The sequence below is a fragment of the Podarcis tiliguerta genome (genome assembly GCF_965153285.1).
Source record: "Podarcis tiliguerta genome assembly, chromosome: 4".
NCBI lineage: Eukaryota > Metazoa > Chordata > Lepidosauria > Squamata > Lacertidae > Podarcis > Podarcis tiliguerta.
Genome location: NC_139537.1, coordinates 49221270 through 49235144, shown reverse-complemented (window position 1 = coordinate 49235144; position 13875 = coordinate 49221270). Strand labels below are relative to the sequence as shown.

Here is a 13875-nt window from a genome sequence, read left to right as displayed (position 1 = left end):
TTTCATGGCTTAAGTGGGAAGATGCACCTGTGATCCTCAATATTGTGTTTGTGTGTGTACACTTGCGCACACACACACACACGTGCCTCAGGAGCTGTCACATAGTCGCAGAAGGTACACCCCCAAAGAACTGGGAAAGAGTAATGTTCTGTGTTTGTTCTCTTCATCCTGATGTCTTCACATGTAGGGACATAAGAACCTTGTTGGATCAGACCATAGTGTCATCTGGTCCATTATCCCATCTCTCATAGCCAACCAGATGCCTATGGGAAACCTACAAACACAATGTGAGGGCGATAACTGTCTCCTGCCATTGAATCTCTGTGTTGAGGACTCACAGACCTCCACTCCTGGGGGGTAGTATATAGCTATCATGGCATTCTAAGTAGGACAAGCTAGCCTTTAAACTGGGTAACACATTCACAATTTTAAGCAGCGATTCTGCCTTGGGAGTAGCCAATTGTTTGATTTCTGTATAGATCTTTTTGGTCCTTGCTCTGGGCTTGTTCAGTAGGTCTGGTTTAACTCCCAAGTCATATATTTAGATCTGGAAGAAGTTCTTTGTCACCTTGGTAGCACCTGGTAGCACATTCTAGGTGTTGGCATCAAGGAAATGAAAATAAAATGAAATTCTCCTGGAGAAAAAGTCCTCCATTGAGGTGCTTGAGATAACATGGCATTGGTTAATGTGCTTACATGTTTCGTACTATGGAAACTGATCTGAATGTAAAAAAATAACACCTTTGCTGCCCTGACTTTAGGTCCCCACCAGCAGCTCTTATGACTGTGCTTGCCACTCAGGAGGAGTTACTGGAAAACATCCTAGAAGGCATTCCAGTTGGAGAGTTTGCAGTTATTCAACCACTAAGTGATGAGTTTTGCCTTGTTTTGGGATACCTCCTCACCTGGAAATTAATACTAACTTTCTTCAAGGCAGCATCTTCTCAGGTGAATTAAAGGGTTTATCTTTTTCTCCTCACCCTGTGACACACATATACCCATGTACTTCTCCACAGCCTTCTACTGACAAATGAATTCAGCTGTGTTCAGTTATTCCTAATCCACAGCAGTAGGAAATAATCAAGCCTTTTGCTTGAAAACCATTAGTACAAATGAAAGCATTTCAAATCCTTTTGCCCAGAACTTGGAGCTTCAAAATAGCTGTCATATGGTGTTCCACTATCCATTTTACTAGTATTCCCAAGTCATTTTTGTCATTGAGAAAAAAGTACTTTCATATATCTGAACAAGGGTTATGGTTGTTCTCATGCCAGTTTGGATAAATGATATTGTCTTGTAGCATCTGGCTGTAAGAAGGAAAGACTTGGAAGCACATAGGGTATGTTTAATACCTGGCAACATGAAACCCAAGGCAATCTTACCAGCATGTCATAATGACATTGCTAAATTGCTCCATAGAAATATGTATTTGTGATGTTGTATCTTATTTTTTTAAATAGTTTGACCAATGTATTACCATTAATTTCCTTGCAAGTGCGTATTAAGGCTTTGTATAAAAACTGTCTTGTCTAATCTGCTGTAAATCCCACCAAGCCTTTTCATACTCCCATTGTATACATTCCTTCAATTTTAATGCTTCTGAGAACAGATTTTATTGGGAATAATTTTTGTATGGTTTCACCACCAGCTGCGAGCTCTTTACTCACAATATCTCCGAAGAACCAAGAGTCTGAATAAACTATTGTATCACCTGTTCAGGCTTATGCCAGAAAATCCAGCCCTTCCAGGATCAACAGCTGAACTCCCAAGTAAGGATGTAAAAACGTACTTTACTGAGGAGCTTGACTTAGACGTCAAAGGTCAGTCCAAATAGTTTTAGCTTTAATTGACATTGAATTTCTTTCATTGTATGAAACAACTGTAGAGATGTAATTGAACTGTTCTTATTTACAAACCACTTCCCCCATTTGTTATCCAGACACCTCATCGCTGTCTTCCCACATCCCTCATTTGGCATGTTCTGTTTACTGTATGACATTAAAAGATTTGCCAGCCATGGTTCGTCTTTGGTGGAATAGCTGTGAGAAACGAGTCTTCAACACTGTAGATAAATTTACAAGCAAATACGTCAGCAGTGTACTTTCTTTACAAGAAATATCTTCAGTGCAGACCAGTACACAGTTGTTTAATGGAATGATGGTTAGTATGATCTTATCTACATAAATTTATTTCATTCTTTTGACAAGTTTGATACTGTAGAAAGTAAATTACCATCGAGTGTTCAATCAGAAGCATACACTTTATCTAAGGTTGTTTCTGGAAAACAGGTCTGTGCATATATAGTGCTCTGAATTAGGGCAGTGATCATCTGCAGTCTATGTATTATTCTGTAATTTAGAGTTTGTATGAGATACTCCAGTTAATATCAATCCCTCAACAAATTAATGTCTGGAAATGCCTTGTGATATTCGTAGCATACAGAACTATTCCAGGATTGCTACTTCTGCTTATTAAATAGAAAAAGAATATTTGCACTCATAAATAGAAAAAGATATTTGCGTTCATAAATGTTGCAGATATTGTGCTGTCATTTCCAGGGCAGATCTCTTCTATAAGCAGACATTTTCAGTGTCTCTGTTCTGGCTACAGTTAAAAACGTTGCACATATTTCAGTGAGGGGAGGAATAGAAGTATATTGCAAGTACACTCTACATGTGTATATATTTTAGGTGCATTCCAAATTATCTGCTATATGCCTTTTTGACAAGTATTCTGCCTGCTATGGATTTGTTTTTCCACAGGTAAAAGCTCGATCTGCTACCCGAGAAGTCATTGCTACCTACTCAGTTGATGATATATTCATTGAACTGATAATACAGCTTCCTCCAAATTACCCCCTGGGTTCCATAACTGTTGAGAGTGGAAAGAGAGTTGGTGTAGCAGTGCAGCAATGGCGCAATTGGATGCTACAGTTGAGCACATATCTCACTCATCAGGTATGTGTCACTTAAAAGTACCATGATGGTTCAGTCCTTGCCATGTATTATTATCCACAGGTTAGGTCTGCTCTGAACAGCAGGTGGGTGCAGAATAGCAGGGCAGCTGTTCACCATTGGACAGCTCCATTCTGTCTAGCTCAATATAACCTTCATTCTGAAAGCTATCTGCATGGGTACCGAAATTGCCTCCTCCTGAATTTGCACTTGCAAAAAACATCCAGTCCCTAACTGAGCAGGGAGAGAGAAGTACTTTCCAAGCATGGACCCAGTCAGATCTGCACTCCCAAAAGCCCTTGCCATTGAAATGGCAGCTGCTTCAGTCAAAATTCCTGTTCTTTTTTTAGAAGAGAGTTGTGTAGTACAGTGGTGCCCCGCAAGACGAATGCCTCGCAAGACAGAAAACCCGCTAGACGAAAGGGTTTTCCGTTTTGGAGGTGATTCGCAGGACGAATTTGCTATGGGCTTGCTTCGCAAGACGAAAATGTCTTGCGATTCCTGGGGGTTTTTTCCGCTCCCCACCCCCTTTTTCTAAGGCACTAAGCTGCTAATAGCCTTTTAGCAGCTAATCCGCTAATCGCTTAAGCCTCTAATAGCCGCTAAACGGCTAATAGCGCTAATCCGCTAATGGACTTGCTTCGCAAGACGAAAAAACCGCTAGACGAAGAGACTCACGGAACGGATTCTTTTCGTCTTGCGAGGCACCACTGTATAGCTATTAAGTAAAATGTATGCTTGGCAGATTCTGATCTATGGAAAACAACTCTTGCTAAAACTATAGCAACAGAACTAAATGGTCACCAGATACAGTGGAGTACTTTATTATGTAGTAGACAGCATTAATGGTGGGACACCATGCTTTAAAAAAACTTTCAAGATATGGTATAGCTTCCTTGTAAAATAGTTGAAAGGACTGTGAACCAGTATGAGAAGTGAAGTTACTCTAAAGACAAACTTGAAATAATGAATTATTGATTCCTGAGACAACTTATTTTCTTTTAGAACGGAAGTATAATGGAAGGCTTAGCATTATGGAAAAACAATGTGGATAAACGCTTTGAGGGTGTTGAAGACTGTATGATCTGTTTCTCAGTCATACATGGCTCTAACTACTCTCTCCCTAAAAAAGCTTGCAGAACATGCAAGAAAAAGTTCCATTCAGCCTGTCTGGTAAGTACATGGAATAGACAAATTCTGAAGCAAGTTTTAAATAAAAGACGACACAGAAAGCTTCACTGGCTTTAGGAGTAGTCAAATCCACAAAACTAGTTGAGTTTCAGTAAAATTGAGAGGATAAATCCTCCTGTAATGAGTAGCAAGTCTTTCCCTTATGAAAACACAGTTTACTTCCATACTGCATTGTAAACTAATTATCACTCTTGGGAAATTATGCAGCTGACATTGTTGAAAACTGAAAGACTAAGACATACTAGTGTAGTATGCTCATATAGGAAAGCTATCTGCCCACGGTAGTAAGCCTTAGAATATGACAATTAAGTCCTTAAGCACCCAAATGGGCAAAAAACTTCGTTGAATAATAGGCTTCAGAAATGGCTTTCATTTGAATTTTCACAGAAGGCACACATGTGATAGTTACTCAACTATTTAAGACATAAATAAAACTTGTTCGTCTAGCAACCTTACATTTAACGTAAAATGTATGTCAAATCTGCTTTTAATACTCTTTTTTAAAAATTCTTTCAGTACAAATGGTTTACATCTAGTAACAAATCCACCTGTCCGCTTTGTCGGGAGACCTTCTTCTGAAATGACTTCTCTGCTTCAATGAACTTCTCTGCTTCAATGAACTTCTCAAAGAAAATCAACAGGCACAGTTGGATTTAGCTGTGAAATGCTAATTTTAGCTTTATTTACAAATAAAAATCTTAAGTTGTTTGATCAGGGTATCATACAAATTGTATATGGCTTTTATATTAATTATTATTTATTATTACTATATATATTAAAAGCAAGGCATTCTGACATCTCTGGCAAAAACTGATGGTATGTAAAGCCTCAGCTTCTGTGCTTTGGTTAATTCCATTTCCAGAGACTAGAACACCACCAGTGCAATGCTGTGCATACTAGGGGTGCCATATTTTGAAGAGCAAAAAAGAGGACATGGAGCCCCCTCGCCTTCCATGCCGTACGTGCACACCATACGCTCCAAAGTTTCTGTTCAAGAAATTCAGTCCTGATCAAAAGAACTTCTGGCTTCATTGTGAAAAAAATAATAGTATAGGATCAAGTATTATTGTCTTTTGTGCAACCTTTATTCCAGAGTAGTTTTTGTTTAACAGGTAGTCTTCAGGACTTGCAAAATTTAAGTACCGAGAGATTTTCTCTTCCTGCTTGTCTGGAAAGTACTCTGGTGCCTTTTAAGCCACATTTTCGCAATATTTTGATAATTTCATCTGCAATTACAAATGAGAAATCACAGCTAAGTTTAAAGCAACAGATGGGTCCTAGCCTTCTATCAGCCAAAATTATCTTCAAATTTCTTTCAGCATTAATTTTGCAAAAAACAAAACAAACAAACCATACACAAACACAATTCACCCAGCTAGATTTCCTGCCTATTGGCAAAGAGAAAAACCTGTAGAAAGCTGATACTAGATTACCAGCACTGCCGTGAGAACAGATATAGAACAAAACTAAGCAAGGTTCTTAACTCCTTATTCCTGACCAGTGTAAGGCTCACTTACCTGTCATCTCCAAGGTTCTCTCATTTTAAGAGTTACACACTTGGCTATTAACAAAATGAATAATAATTATTCACTGCCAACCTAGTCTCAGTTTGGCTCTCAACCGAAAAATCTGTTCCTTTGCTACTTCATGATTCACATTTACTTAACATTCAATTATAACAGCCTCTGACTCGCCTGTATGCCACCTGTAAATAGATGTAGAAACTCTGGGCAAAAATGGATCACTAATCCATTCTACAGCAAGCATTACATGACTAAGCAGTAATAGGCACGTGATGAGTCACAAGGAAGTGTTGCAGCCCCTAACACAGGCATCCCCAAACTTGGCCCTCCATATGTTTTGGGACTACAACTCCCATCATCCCTAGCTAACAGGACCAGTGGTCAGGGATGGTGGGAACTGCAGTCCCAAAGCAGCTGCAGGGCTGAGTTTGGGGATGCCTGCCTTAACAGAAACATTGCTGTTTACAGCTACAGCTTGAAAAAGATTAATCTGTTTGGAGTGCAACTGGGGTGGGTGACTTTTTGGAACCAGAAATGGAAATTGTATGACCCTTTTTTCTTTCCTTCCTGTCGCCTTTACCATATGGTGTTAAAGGATTTAGGTTGGGGGCTAGCTAGCCCTAAACTCAAGTGTCCTATGCATTGATGGAAGCAAGGAAGGTTTTGGAAGAATGGGAAAGAGTACGTGTGACCTTTTTATTTCTCTTCCTGAAAAATCTTGGTAAAGTGCAAAAAAGGAAGCATAACCTCATGGCACAGGTCCCTCTGGTGACCCGAATCCTCCAGAATACCTACTGCAAGATGTTAGGGGAGGCATGTGGCCTTCCAGTTCTTGGTCTCCAACAGTCCCAGCTAGGATGGTCAATGGTCAGGAATTCTGGGAGGTGGAAGACCAACAACTAAAGAGCCACAGGTCTGCCTTGCCTATGTTAAAGCCCCAAGCAGGTTTTTTTCTTTCCTCCCCCCACTGTTGCCCTCAACATTCTTTAGACATATTTGGGACTTAATTTTTTTAGTTTTAATTTACATATTTCTGCATACCAAAGGAGCCCCCCAATATGTAAAAGTGTCTACCTTATTTTTGGGTAGTCCCATTTAGCATTCAAGCCTGAGACTAAATGGCTTTTAGAGGAAATAAGATGGTCATTCTAGCCCCCTGCAGGTGAAGAAAGTTCATGTGATGAAAGGGAAGTTGTATCCTCAATGTTCTGTGCTGGGACAGCCTCAGAATCCACACATTGAGTGTGGATCTATGCATGAGATATACCTTTGCAGCCATTCACATTAAATGCATAAGCATCAGGGGGTAAGGCTATCCCAGCACAGAACACCTGGGATGGGGTCCCACTTTCCCTTCATCATATGGAATTCATTCATGTGAATAAGGTATGAAGGGGGATTCTGTGTTCTCTGCAAGGGCTTTCACTAGCAGTAGCTGAATACTAGACAGATCATACATGATGTATACAGCTCATATAAGGCATCATAAGAGTGGCTGAATCCATTTTGGCATAAAATTGTCTCCAATACTCATTCAAATGAAGTTTAAGGGGGGGGGGGGGAGAGAACAGAAGTATTGCTAACCTGGATCATTTTCTTTAATTGCAACTAAGTAAAATAATCCTCTAGCTGAAAGCAAGTCTGACACCAGTGGAAAGAGCCTGTCCATAACTTCTCTGCCATTTTTACCTCCAGCCCATGCTGCCTCTATTCCATGACTGTGAATCTAGAATAAATGAAAAAGGAAAATTGCACTTTGATATACCATGCAGCATTTTAGACAAAATAAAAACAAGATGACCTTTGCAATGAGTGAAGTCAAACACATTTGAATTCAATCAATTATGTAAGTCACATATACTTGTTTAGCTTTTGAACCAATTTTTTAAAGCAAGATGGCCTTACTGTCTATTATTACTGAAGAATCATCAGGATATGAAGTCTGCAAACCTAAGCAGAGCTCCATTCAACACAAAGGTGACTGAGATAAGATCAGGCTGCAAGTATCCAGAAAATGCATGTGCAAATTTATTAATAGTGGTAATAATGGAAGACAGAAATACTAGACAAGATTAGCTAGTTAATAGTGAAAACAGATTTAGGAAATGCTGCAGTTGAATTGAAATTTTCAGACAAGTGAAATTCAACATATTCAGTGGGTAACAACTGCTACCCAACTGCAACAGGTTGATAAACTATTTTCTCAAATGCATACGTACCTCAGCAGAAGGGGTTACTACATAAGGTGGGTTAAATAGCAGTACATCCACTTTCCCATGCAATCGTGGCAACAAGGCTGTTACCTAGACATAAGTTGACGTAAAATAAATTAACACAACTTTTATTCTCCAACAAACTGCTCCAAGCCTGCTTGTGTAAAATACGATTTAGTAAAGAATTTGGGGCAGGGGCAGGGGGGGAAGTTACAGCTATTCCAGTTTGCTTCAAATTTAGCACATGACCTTCAGTTAGGTCACAGAAGACTGACATCTTATTAAAAGACTGGTTATCAATCTAAAAGCTGTCTCATTGCCTTTATGCTCCAAGAAAAGGTCAAAACCAAAAAACAATGTTGTTTTCAATTAACTCACCAAATTACTGGATGAGGATAGTTTTGCTACAATTATTTTCCAAAGGAAGTGAAAAAAGTCCCTCTGTATTAAAAGGATTACCGTATTTTTCGCCCTATAGGGGACACTGGCCCATAGGATGCACCTCGGGGTTTTTTGGGGGGGGGGGAATGAATAAAAAAATATATATTTCCCCCGCGGCTGGGGCAGGGGAAGCCTGAGCTTCCCCCGACCCCAGCCCACAGAACAGGCTGCTGCCCGCAAGCCTTGCGAGCCCGCGGGAACTCCCCCTGGGCTCGCAAGGCTTGCGGATAGCTTCCTGAAGCCTGGAGAGAGAGGGGTCGGTGCGCACCGACGCCTCTCGCTCTCCAAGCTTCAGCGAAAGCCTGTTTTCGCCCCATAGGACGCACACACATTTCCCCTTCATTTTTGGAGGGGAAAAAGTGCGTCCTATAGGGCGAAAAATACGGTAACATTTTATAAATTGATCTGATTTAATATTTGTGTTCTGCTTTTCAAGCAACAATGTTGAGATAGAAGTAGCTCACAATAATAACAGTACCATTAAAATTTACAAACATAAGTCACTAGTAAACAAACAATAGCATATAAATACCGCAAAAAAGCTAATTCATTGAACAATATAAACTCAAAGTGCTATATCAGCCCATCACAGTGAAGTGTTTGGTATTATGAAGGTATGCAGTATTATCTATCAAAAGGATGAGTTATAATTTGAATCTCACCAGATCGGTAATTATGGGCTGAATGTCAACATTATTATGTATGGCTGTTTCCACAGTGCACAGACCTGCCAGAGGGTTGATATCGGTACACCTATAAGCAAATGAGCCGTATTTCAGTTAAAACAAGCAATGTTTTGTCAACCAAGGTAACATTAAATATCATTTAGATAAGGTGATATTAAAACTGTCACAATGTGATACAAATAAATACCCACAGGTCGCAGTTCCTTATAATAGTATTCTCTGGTAGTTGGCAACAATTCAGATACCATGTTAGGCATAACAATTCAAATATCCCTATCTGCTCTGACTGCAGGGATTTTTGCGTCACCCAAGCTTTGAAAGAAAGAATACTAGTAACTTTTATTAAACCAAGATTAACCATGGACTTCCATGCAACATACTGGCTCAGTTCAGAGACCATAAAAACTGGTGAATGAAGTTTATGATTTGGCACAGCATGTAAACATCTCCAGGCACGGCTGCACCAGAAATACAGAAATAAGTCTTTGAAGCCAAGTCCTGGAAGGATGGAATACTAAAGCAGATAAAAAGGTCTAAAGGATAGTTTGCTTCTAATGCATTTGGAAACTCAATGGTTTAGGTTCTAAAATACTGCTAAAATGAACCATGATTTGGTATGATTTGGTAGGAGCCAGTGTGGTGTAGTGGTTAGGAGTGGTAGTCTCGTAATCTGGGGAACCGGGTTCGTGTCTCCGCTCCTCCACATGCAGCTGCTGGGTGACCTTGGGCCAGTCAAGCTTCTTTGAAGCCTCTCAGCCCCACTCACCTCACAGAGTGTTTGTTGTGGGGGAGGAAGGGAAAGAAGAATGTTAGCCGCTTTGAGACTCCTTAAAGGGAGTGAAAGGAGGGATATCAAATCCAAACTCTTCTTCTTCTTCTCCTTCTTCTCCTTCTTCTATGATATCTGAACCAAGTAATTAGCTGCATAGTTGGGAGATGTATAGTATTAGCTTCAACCTGTGCATCTTTCACCCAACTGGTCTACAGTAGGAAGGATCCACTGGAATCAAATATACATTCCCATGACTTTAATTACACTTCACATATTTATGCCCAAAGGTTTTTTAAAAAGCCACTATAGTATACAACTTAATTAAAAGGCCACTGAAGTGCAATTCATGGTAATATTTTTGTGATCTAGGGGTGTGGGGTACATTTAAAGAATCATATGCACCCTGCCTTTACTTATCCTACACTACAATTTAAAATAACATATAAATACTTACAAGTATAACGCTTTGGGTCCAGCAATTGAAGCCAAAAATGTTGAAACTACTCCAGATCCAGATCCTACTTCAAGGCAGATCTCAATGCTAAACATTTTAGACATAAAAATAAGGGTGCAATGAGATTAACGAGGGCTGTGCCGCTATAAACTATTCAGACAGTGACTACATATCTTAAAAATATCTGAATAGATACAATGTATTTTTCTGCAGAAAAAAATAAGAGATTAATATTATCCACTGTAAGCTTTACTTTAAATGGAATGACTATACCCACTAAGAAGCTTAAGTTCTATTTTTATAAATTAATAAGCTTGATTTTTAAAGAGATTAAATTCATTTTCCATGTAGTTTTCAACTTCTGATTTTTTAAACTAGTAAATCCTATTTGAAATGCACTTATCCAGTCTAATGATGGCCTTTCAAAACAATCTGTAAGCCTAAGTTCTTTATATATTTTCCATCTGTAAATGCCAGTACGTATTCTAGTTTTGCCTCAAAACTAGTGGGTCATCCTGCAGATGAATGTTTGCTCTAGACACACTTAAGCACAGTTAACTGCCATAATTATAGGACAAGTATATCCTAGATATCAAGCTGGACTACAGCCATAGTTCTAACAGAGCATATTTTGTGTATATAAGGTTTCAGATTCATCCCTTGGCAACACTTTAAAAAGGGAGTCTCAAGTACTACTACTGAGAAAGATCTTGCCACAAGGCTGGTTGAACTCCTTTCAGCAGAAACTCTTCACAATCCTAACTGCAACTAAAGCCAATACGTTGGAACAAAACACTATAGAGTATGACCAGCTTTGGCAAGGCCCTACAAGGAAATAAAGTAAGGTGGTATGTTTTTGGGTGCTATTAGAAGCGGCAGTGTGAGAGACAGGCACATCTGATCCATGGGGCACAAGTCATCAGGAAATTCTACTTTCAAGGCTCCTTGAAACAGCAGCAATGCTCTTGAGGCTCAGGGGTCCTTGGTGGAACAGAGTGCCTTCCATCAGCTTCAGCTGGTGACCCAGCTGCTCCCCTATCTGGACACAAATAGCCTAACTTCTACCATCTATCCTTTGGTAACTTCTAGGTTAGATTACTGCAATGTGTTATATGTGGGGCTGCCTCTGAAGAGTGTTTGGAAACTTCAGTTGGTGCAGAATTCAGAGGCCAGGTTGCTCACAAGGGCAAAACAGTTTGAGCAGTGTTAGAAACAGAGATATGAAAGTTAGGGGATAAATGGCACCTTAAACTTAGGTTATGGGTGCAACAATGGAATGTCCAGGTGCACTTTTTATAACAAGAATACAAAGCTGAAAATAAGAACTGCAGATAAAATCTTATATTCATTTTTCACATGGTCTACTCCTCTTCTGAAGACTGCAAAAACAACAACAACAACGCCATGCTTCCCCTGCCCACCGCCCTAATATTCTTAAGAGGGTCTCTTCTCCAGTATTCAGAAAGTGGCCGGAAGTGGGGAAGCAAGAAGAGATCTTCCTTTCCTTCCACTCTGCAGTTTTAATCTGAAATCTTAGGTGCAGTACTGTGCCCAGAGCTCAGAAACTACTCATGCAAATGAAATTCCTTGTCGCAAAACGTGCCTAGAATAATGGGAGTTTTGAATGCTGGGTTTGAGCATATGATGCCAATTCTGGCCTGACTGCACCAGTTTCCAGGCCCAGTTCAAAGTGCTGGTTTTGGCCTTAAATGGCTCAGGATCCCAATACCTGAGGGACCACATTTCCCCATTATGAATCCCCCCCCCCCGACCCTGCAATCACCATCTGAGGCCCTTCTTCCTCCACAAGAGGTCTAGAGGGTAGCAATATGAGAACGAGCCTTTTCTGCAATGGCTCCCCGCTTATGGAATGCTATCCTGAGAGCCTCCCCTGGCACCTTCATTACATATATTTAGGCACCAGGCAAAACATTTAACTACTGCCAATTCTTTGACTAATTAAACTACCTAAGATCTTTTAAACTGTGTGGGGAAGTTATTGTTTTTGTTTGTTACTATGTTATGCATTTTTGTATTTTAATATTCCAAACCACCTTGTGGACCTCAGATGAAGAATGCTATACAAATTTAATAAATAAATAAAAATATTTTTTCCCCCAGTGGGACTTTGTGGTGCATTGTGGCATGTTGATTAGTGGGAGGGCTGCCATTTAAACTTTCTGCTTCAGGCACCAAAACAGGCCAGAGCCCTGTTGTTTTTTGTTTTGTTTTTTGATACATTTCTTTCACACCCTTCCTCCAAGGAGCTCAGGTTGTACTATTCTCACAACTCTGAGAGAAAAAATTAGCTGAAGCTTGCAAATCCTACTAATAAACATGTGCAGGTTCCCAAAGATGAGATCGCAACTGCCTTGCTCCTCGTGGTGGGAAGCATATCCTGATCCTATCTGTCCAGCTTCAAGATTGTGCCAGCTGTGTGAGAAAAAAAGAAAGGGTGAATGTTGTCCTGTTTCTTGTAAGTTGCCTTGAGAATGTGTGATCCAAGGGTGGGGAATAAATCTTTAAAAACAACCAACTCATCTGCCACTGCATGCACCTGGATGATGCCTGTGGTTCCATATAAATTTGTTGTGTGCACATTACTTTACACATGAACCTTAAAAAAGCGTGTTGAATGCTTTTAAGGAATCTGCTTTTTTTCATGCCATGGTGGAGAAATGGGTATTGTGATCTGGGTTCAATGCCCTCCTTACCATCATTAGGCTAAGGTTACCAGACGTCCCCGTTTCCTGGGGACAGTTCCCAGATTTACAAATCAGTCCCCTGACAAAATCCATCTATTTAGCAGGAAGTTGAAAAGTGTCCCCGGATTCATTGAAACAAATCTGGTAACCTTACATTAGGCACACACACACACATTTCTTTTCTTTGCTTTCAGACTTCAAAGAACTCCAAATGCATGGATATACACTTTTAGTTTAACTGGGCGCAATTTGAGGTTTGAGTGGGTTCGGTTTGATGTTTAGCTCTGCTATAGTGGTCTGCACTTTCGCCGTAGGTCTACGCCGCTGTCTTAAACGTCCTCGGAACATAACCCACCTGCAATATAAATTCAAGCGAAGTCAACGAGTTCAGCTTTTGCCAAGAGGCCAGAGCTGCGAGACCTGAGCGAGGTGAAGGCTCCTGACAGGAACGGCCGTACAAATGACCGGCACCGCCGCCGTTTGCATGCGCGCGCATCCTCTCTCTCCCCCCCCCCCGCGTCCTTCCCCCGCCTCCCTCCTGCCATTGGCTCCCTCACCTGCCGCTCCTCAGCTCCTCCGCGTCCCTCTCCAGAGCGTCCAGCAGCAGGAAAGTGTCTTCGGCGGGCTCGTAGACCTCGCTGAAGAGGCCCTGCGGCCCCACGTGCCGGTGCCACGGAGTGGGAATCATCGTGGGGCACCGCCAACGGTTAAACAAACGGCGTCCCGCCTAAGAAGATGAGTAACGGCCGGTGAGGCGGGGGGACGGGACCGCGCAGCCGCAAAAAAAAAGTCCCGGATGTAAACTCATCCCTTCGTCGGAGGTGGAGGATATTTACAGTCTTGTAGAGAGGCACAGAAAGACCAAAGAAAAAGCTGTGGCTGCCCGATGAACATAGATTTCTTGCCGTAGAAGGGCTGCTTTGCTGAGTAGGAACT

General features: G+C 40.8%; 2 protein-coding genes across 3 annotated transcripts in view; one reads left to right on the top strand and one right to left on the bottom strand.

The window, feature by feature from the left end:
* Nucleotides 1-4873, top strand: part of LTN1 (listerin E3 ubiquitin protein ligase 1) — a 27252-nt gene extending 22379 nt beyond the window's left edge. The window contains exons 25-30 of one of the 2 annotated variants that reach the window (XM_083438563.1): nt 762-948; nt 1649-1820; nt 1940-2160; nt 2763-2957; nt 3960-4127; nt 4662-4873. In XM_083438563.1, the coding sequence (XP_083294689.1) occupies nt 762-948; nt 1649-1820; nt 1940-2160; nt 2763-2957; nt 3960-4127; nt 4662-4724 (1006 nt within the window). In that variant the 3' untranslated portion in view covers nt 4725-4873. Of the gene's footprint in view, nt 1-761; nt 949-1648; nt 1821-1939; nt 2161-2762; nt 3327-3672; nt 4128-4661 lie in introns of those variants that run through there. The other variant, XR_014510644.1, reaches the window with a different exon arrangement.
* HEMK2 (HemK methyltransferase 2, ETF1 glutamine and histone H4 lysine) lies at nt 4496-13875 on the bottom strand. Its single transcript, XM_083438649.1, has 6 exons — nt 13497-13875; nt 10235-10321; nt 8985-9075; nt 7888-7971; nt 7253-7394; nt 4496-5371 (listed from the first exon to the last, which is right to left on the bottom strand). The coding sequence occupies exons 1-6, from the start codon at nt 13625-13627 to the stop codon at nt 5265-5267; spliced, it is 642 nt and encodes a 213-aa protein (XP_083294775.1). The 5' UTR covers nt 13628-13875; the 3' UTR covers nt 4496-5264.

Excerpts from the sequence above, each read along its gene's own strand:
- HEMK2 (XM_083438649.1), bottom strand. The coding sequence starts at position 13,627 with ATGATTCCCACTCCGTGGCACCGGCACGTGGGGCCGCAGGGCCTCTTC. Across the intron at positions 7,395-7,887 it reads TAGTAACCCCTTCTGCTGAG|ATTCACAGTCATGGAATAGA; the intron begins GTACGTATGCAT and ends CATTTATTCTAG. Across the intron at positions 5,372-7,252 it reads AATTAAAGAAAATGATCCAG|ATGAAATTATCAAAATATTG; the intron begins GTTAGCAATACT and ends TTGTAATTGCAG.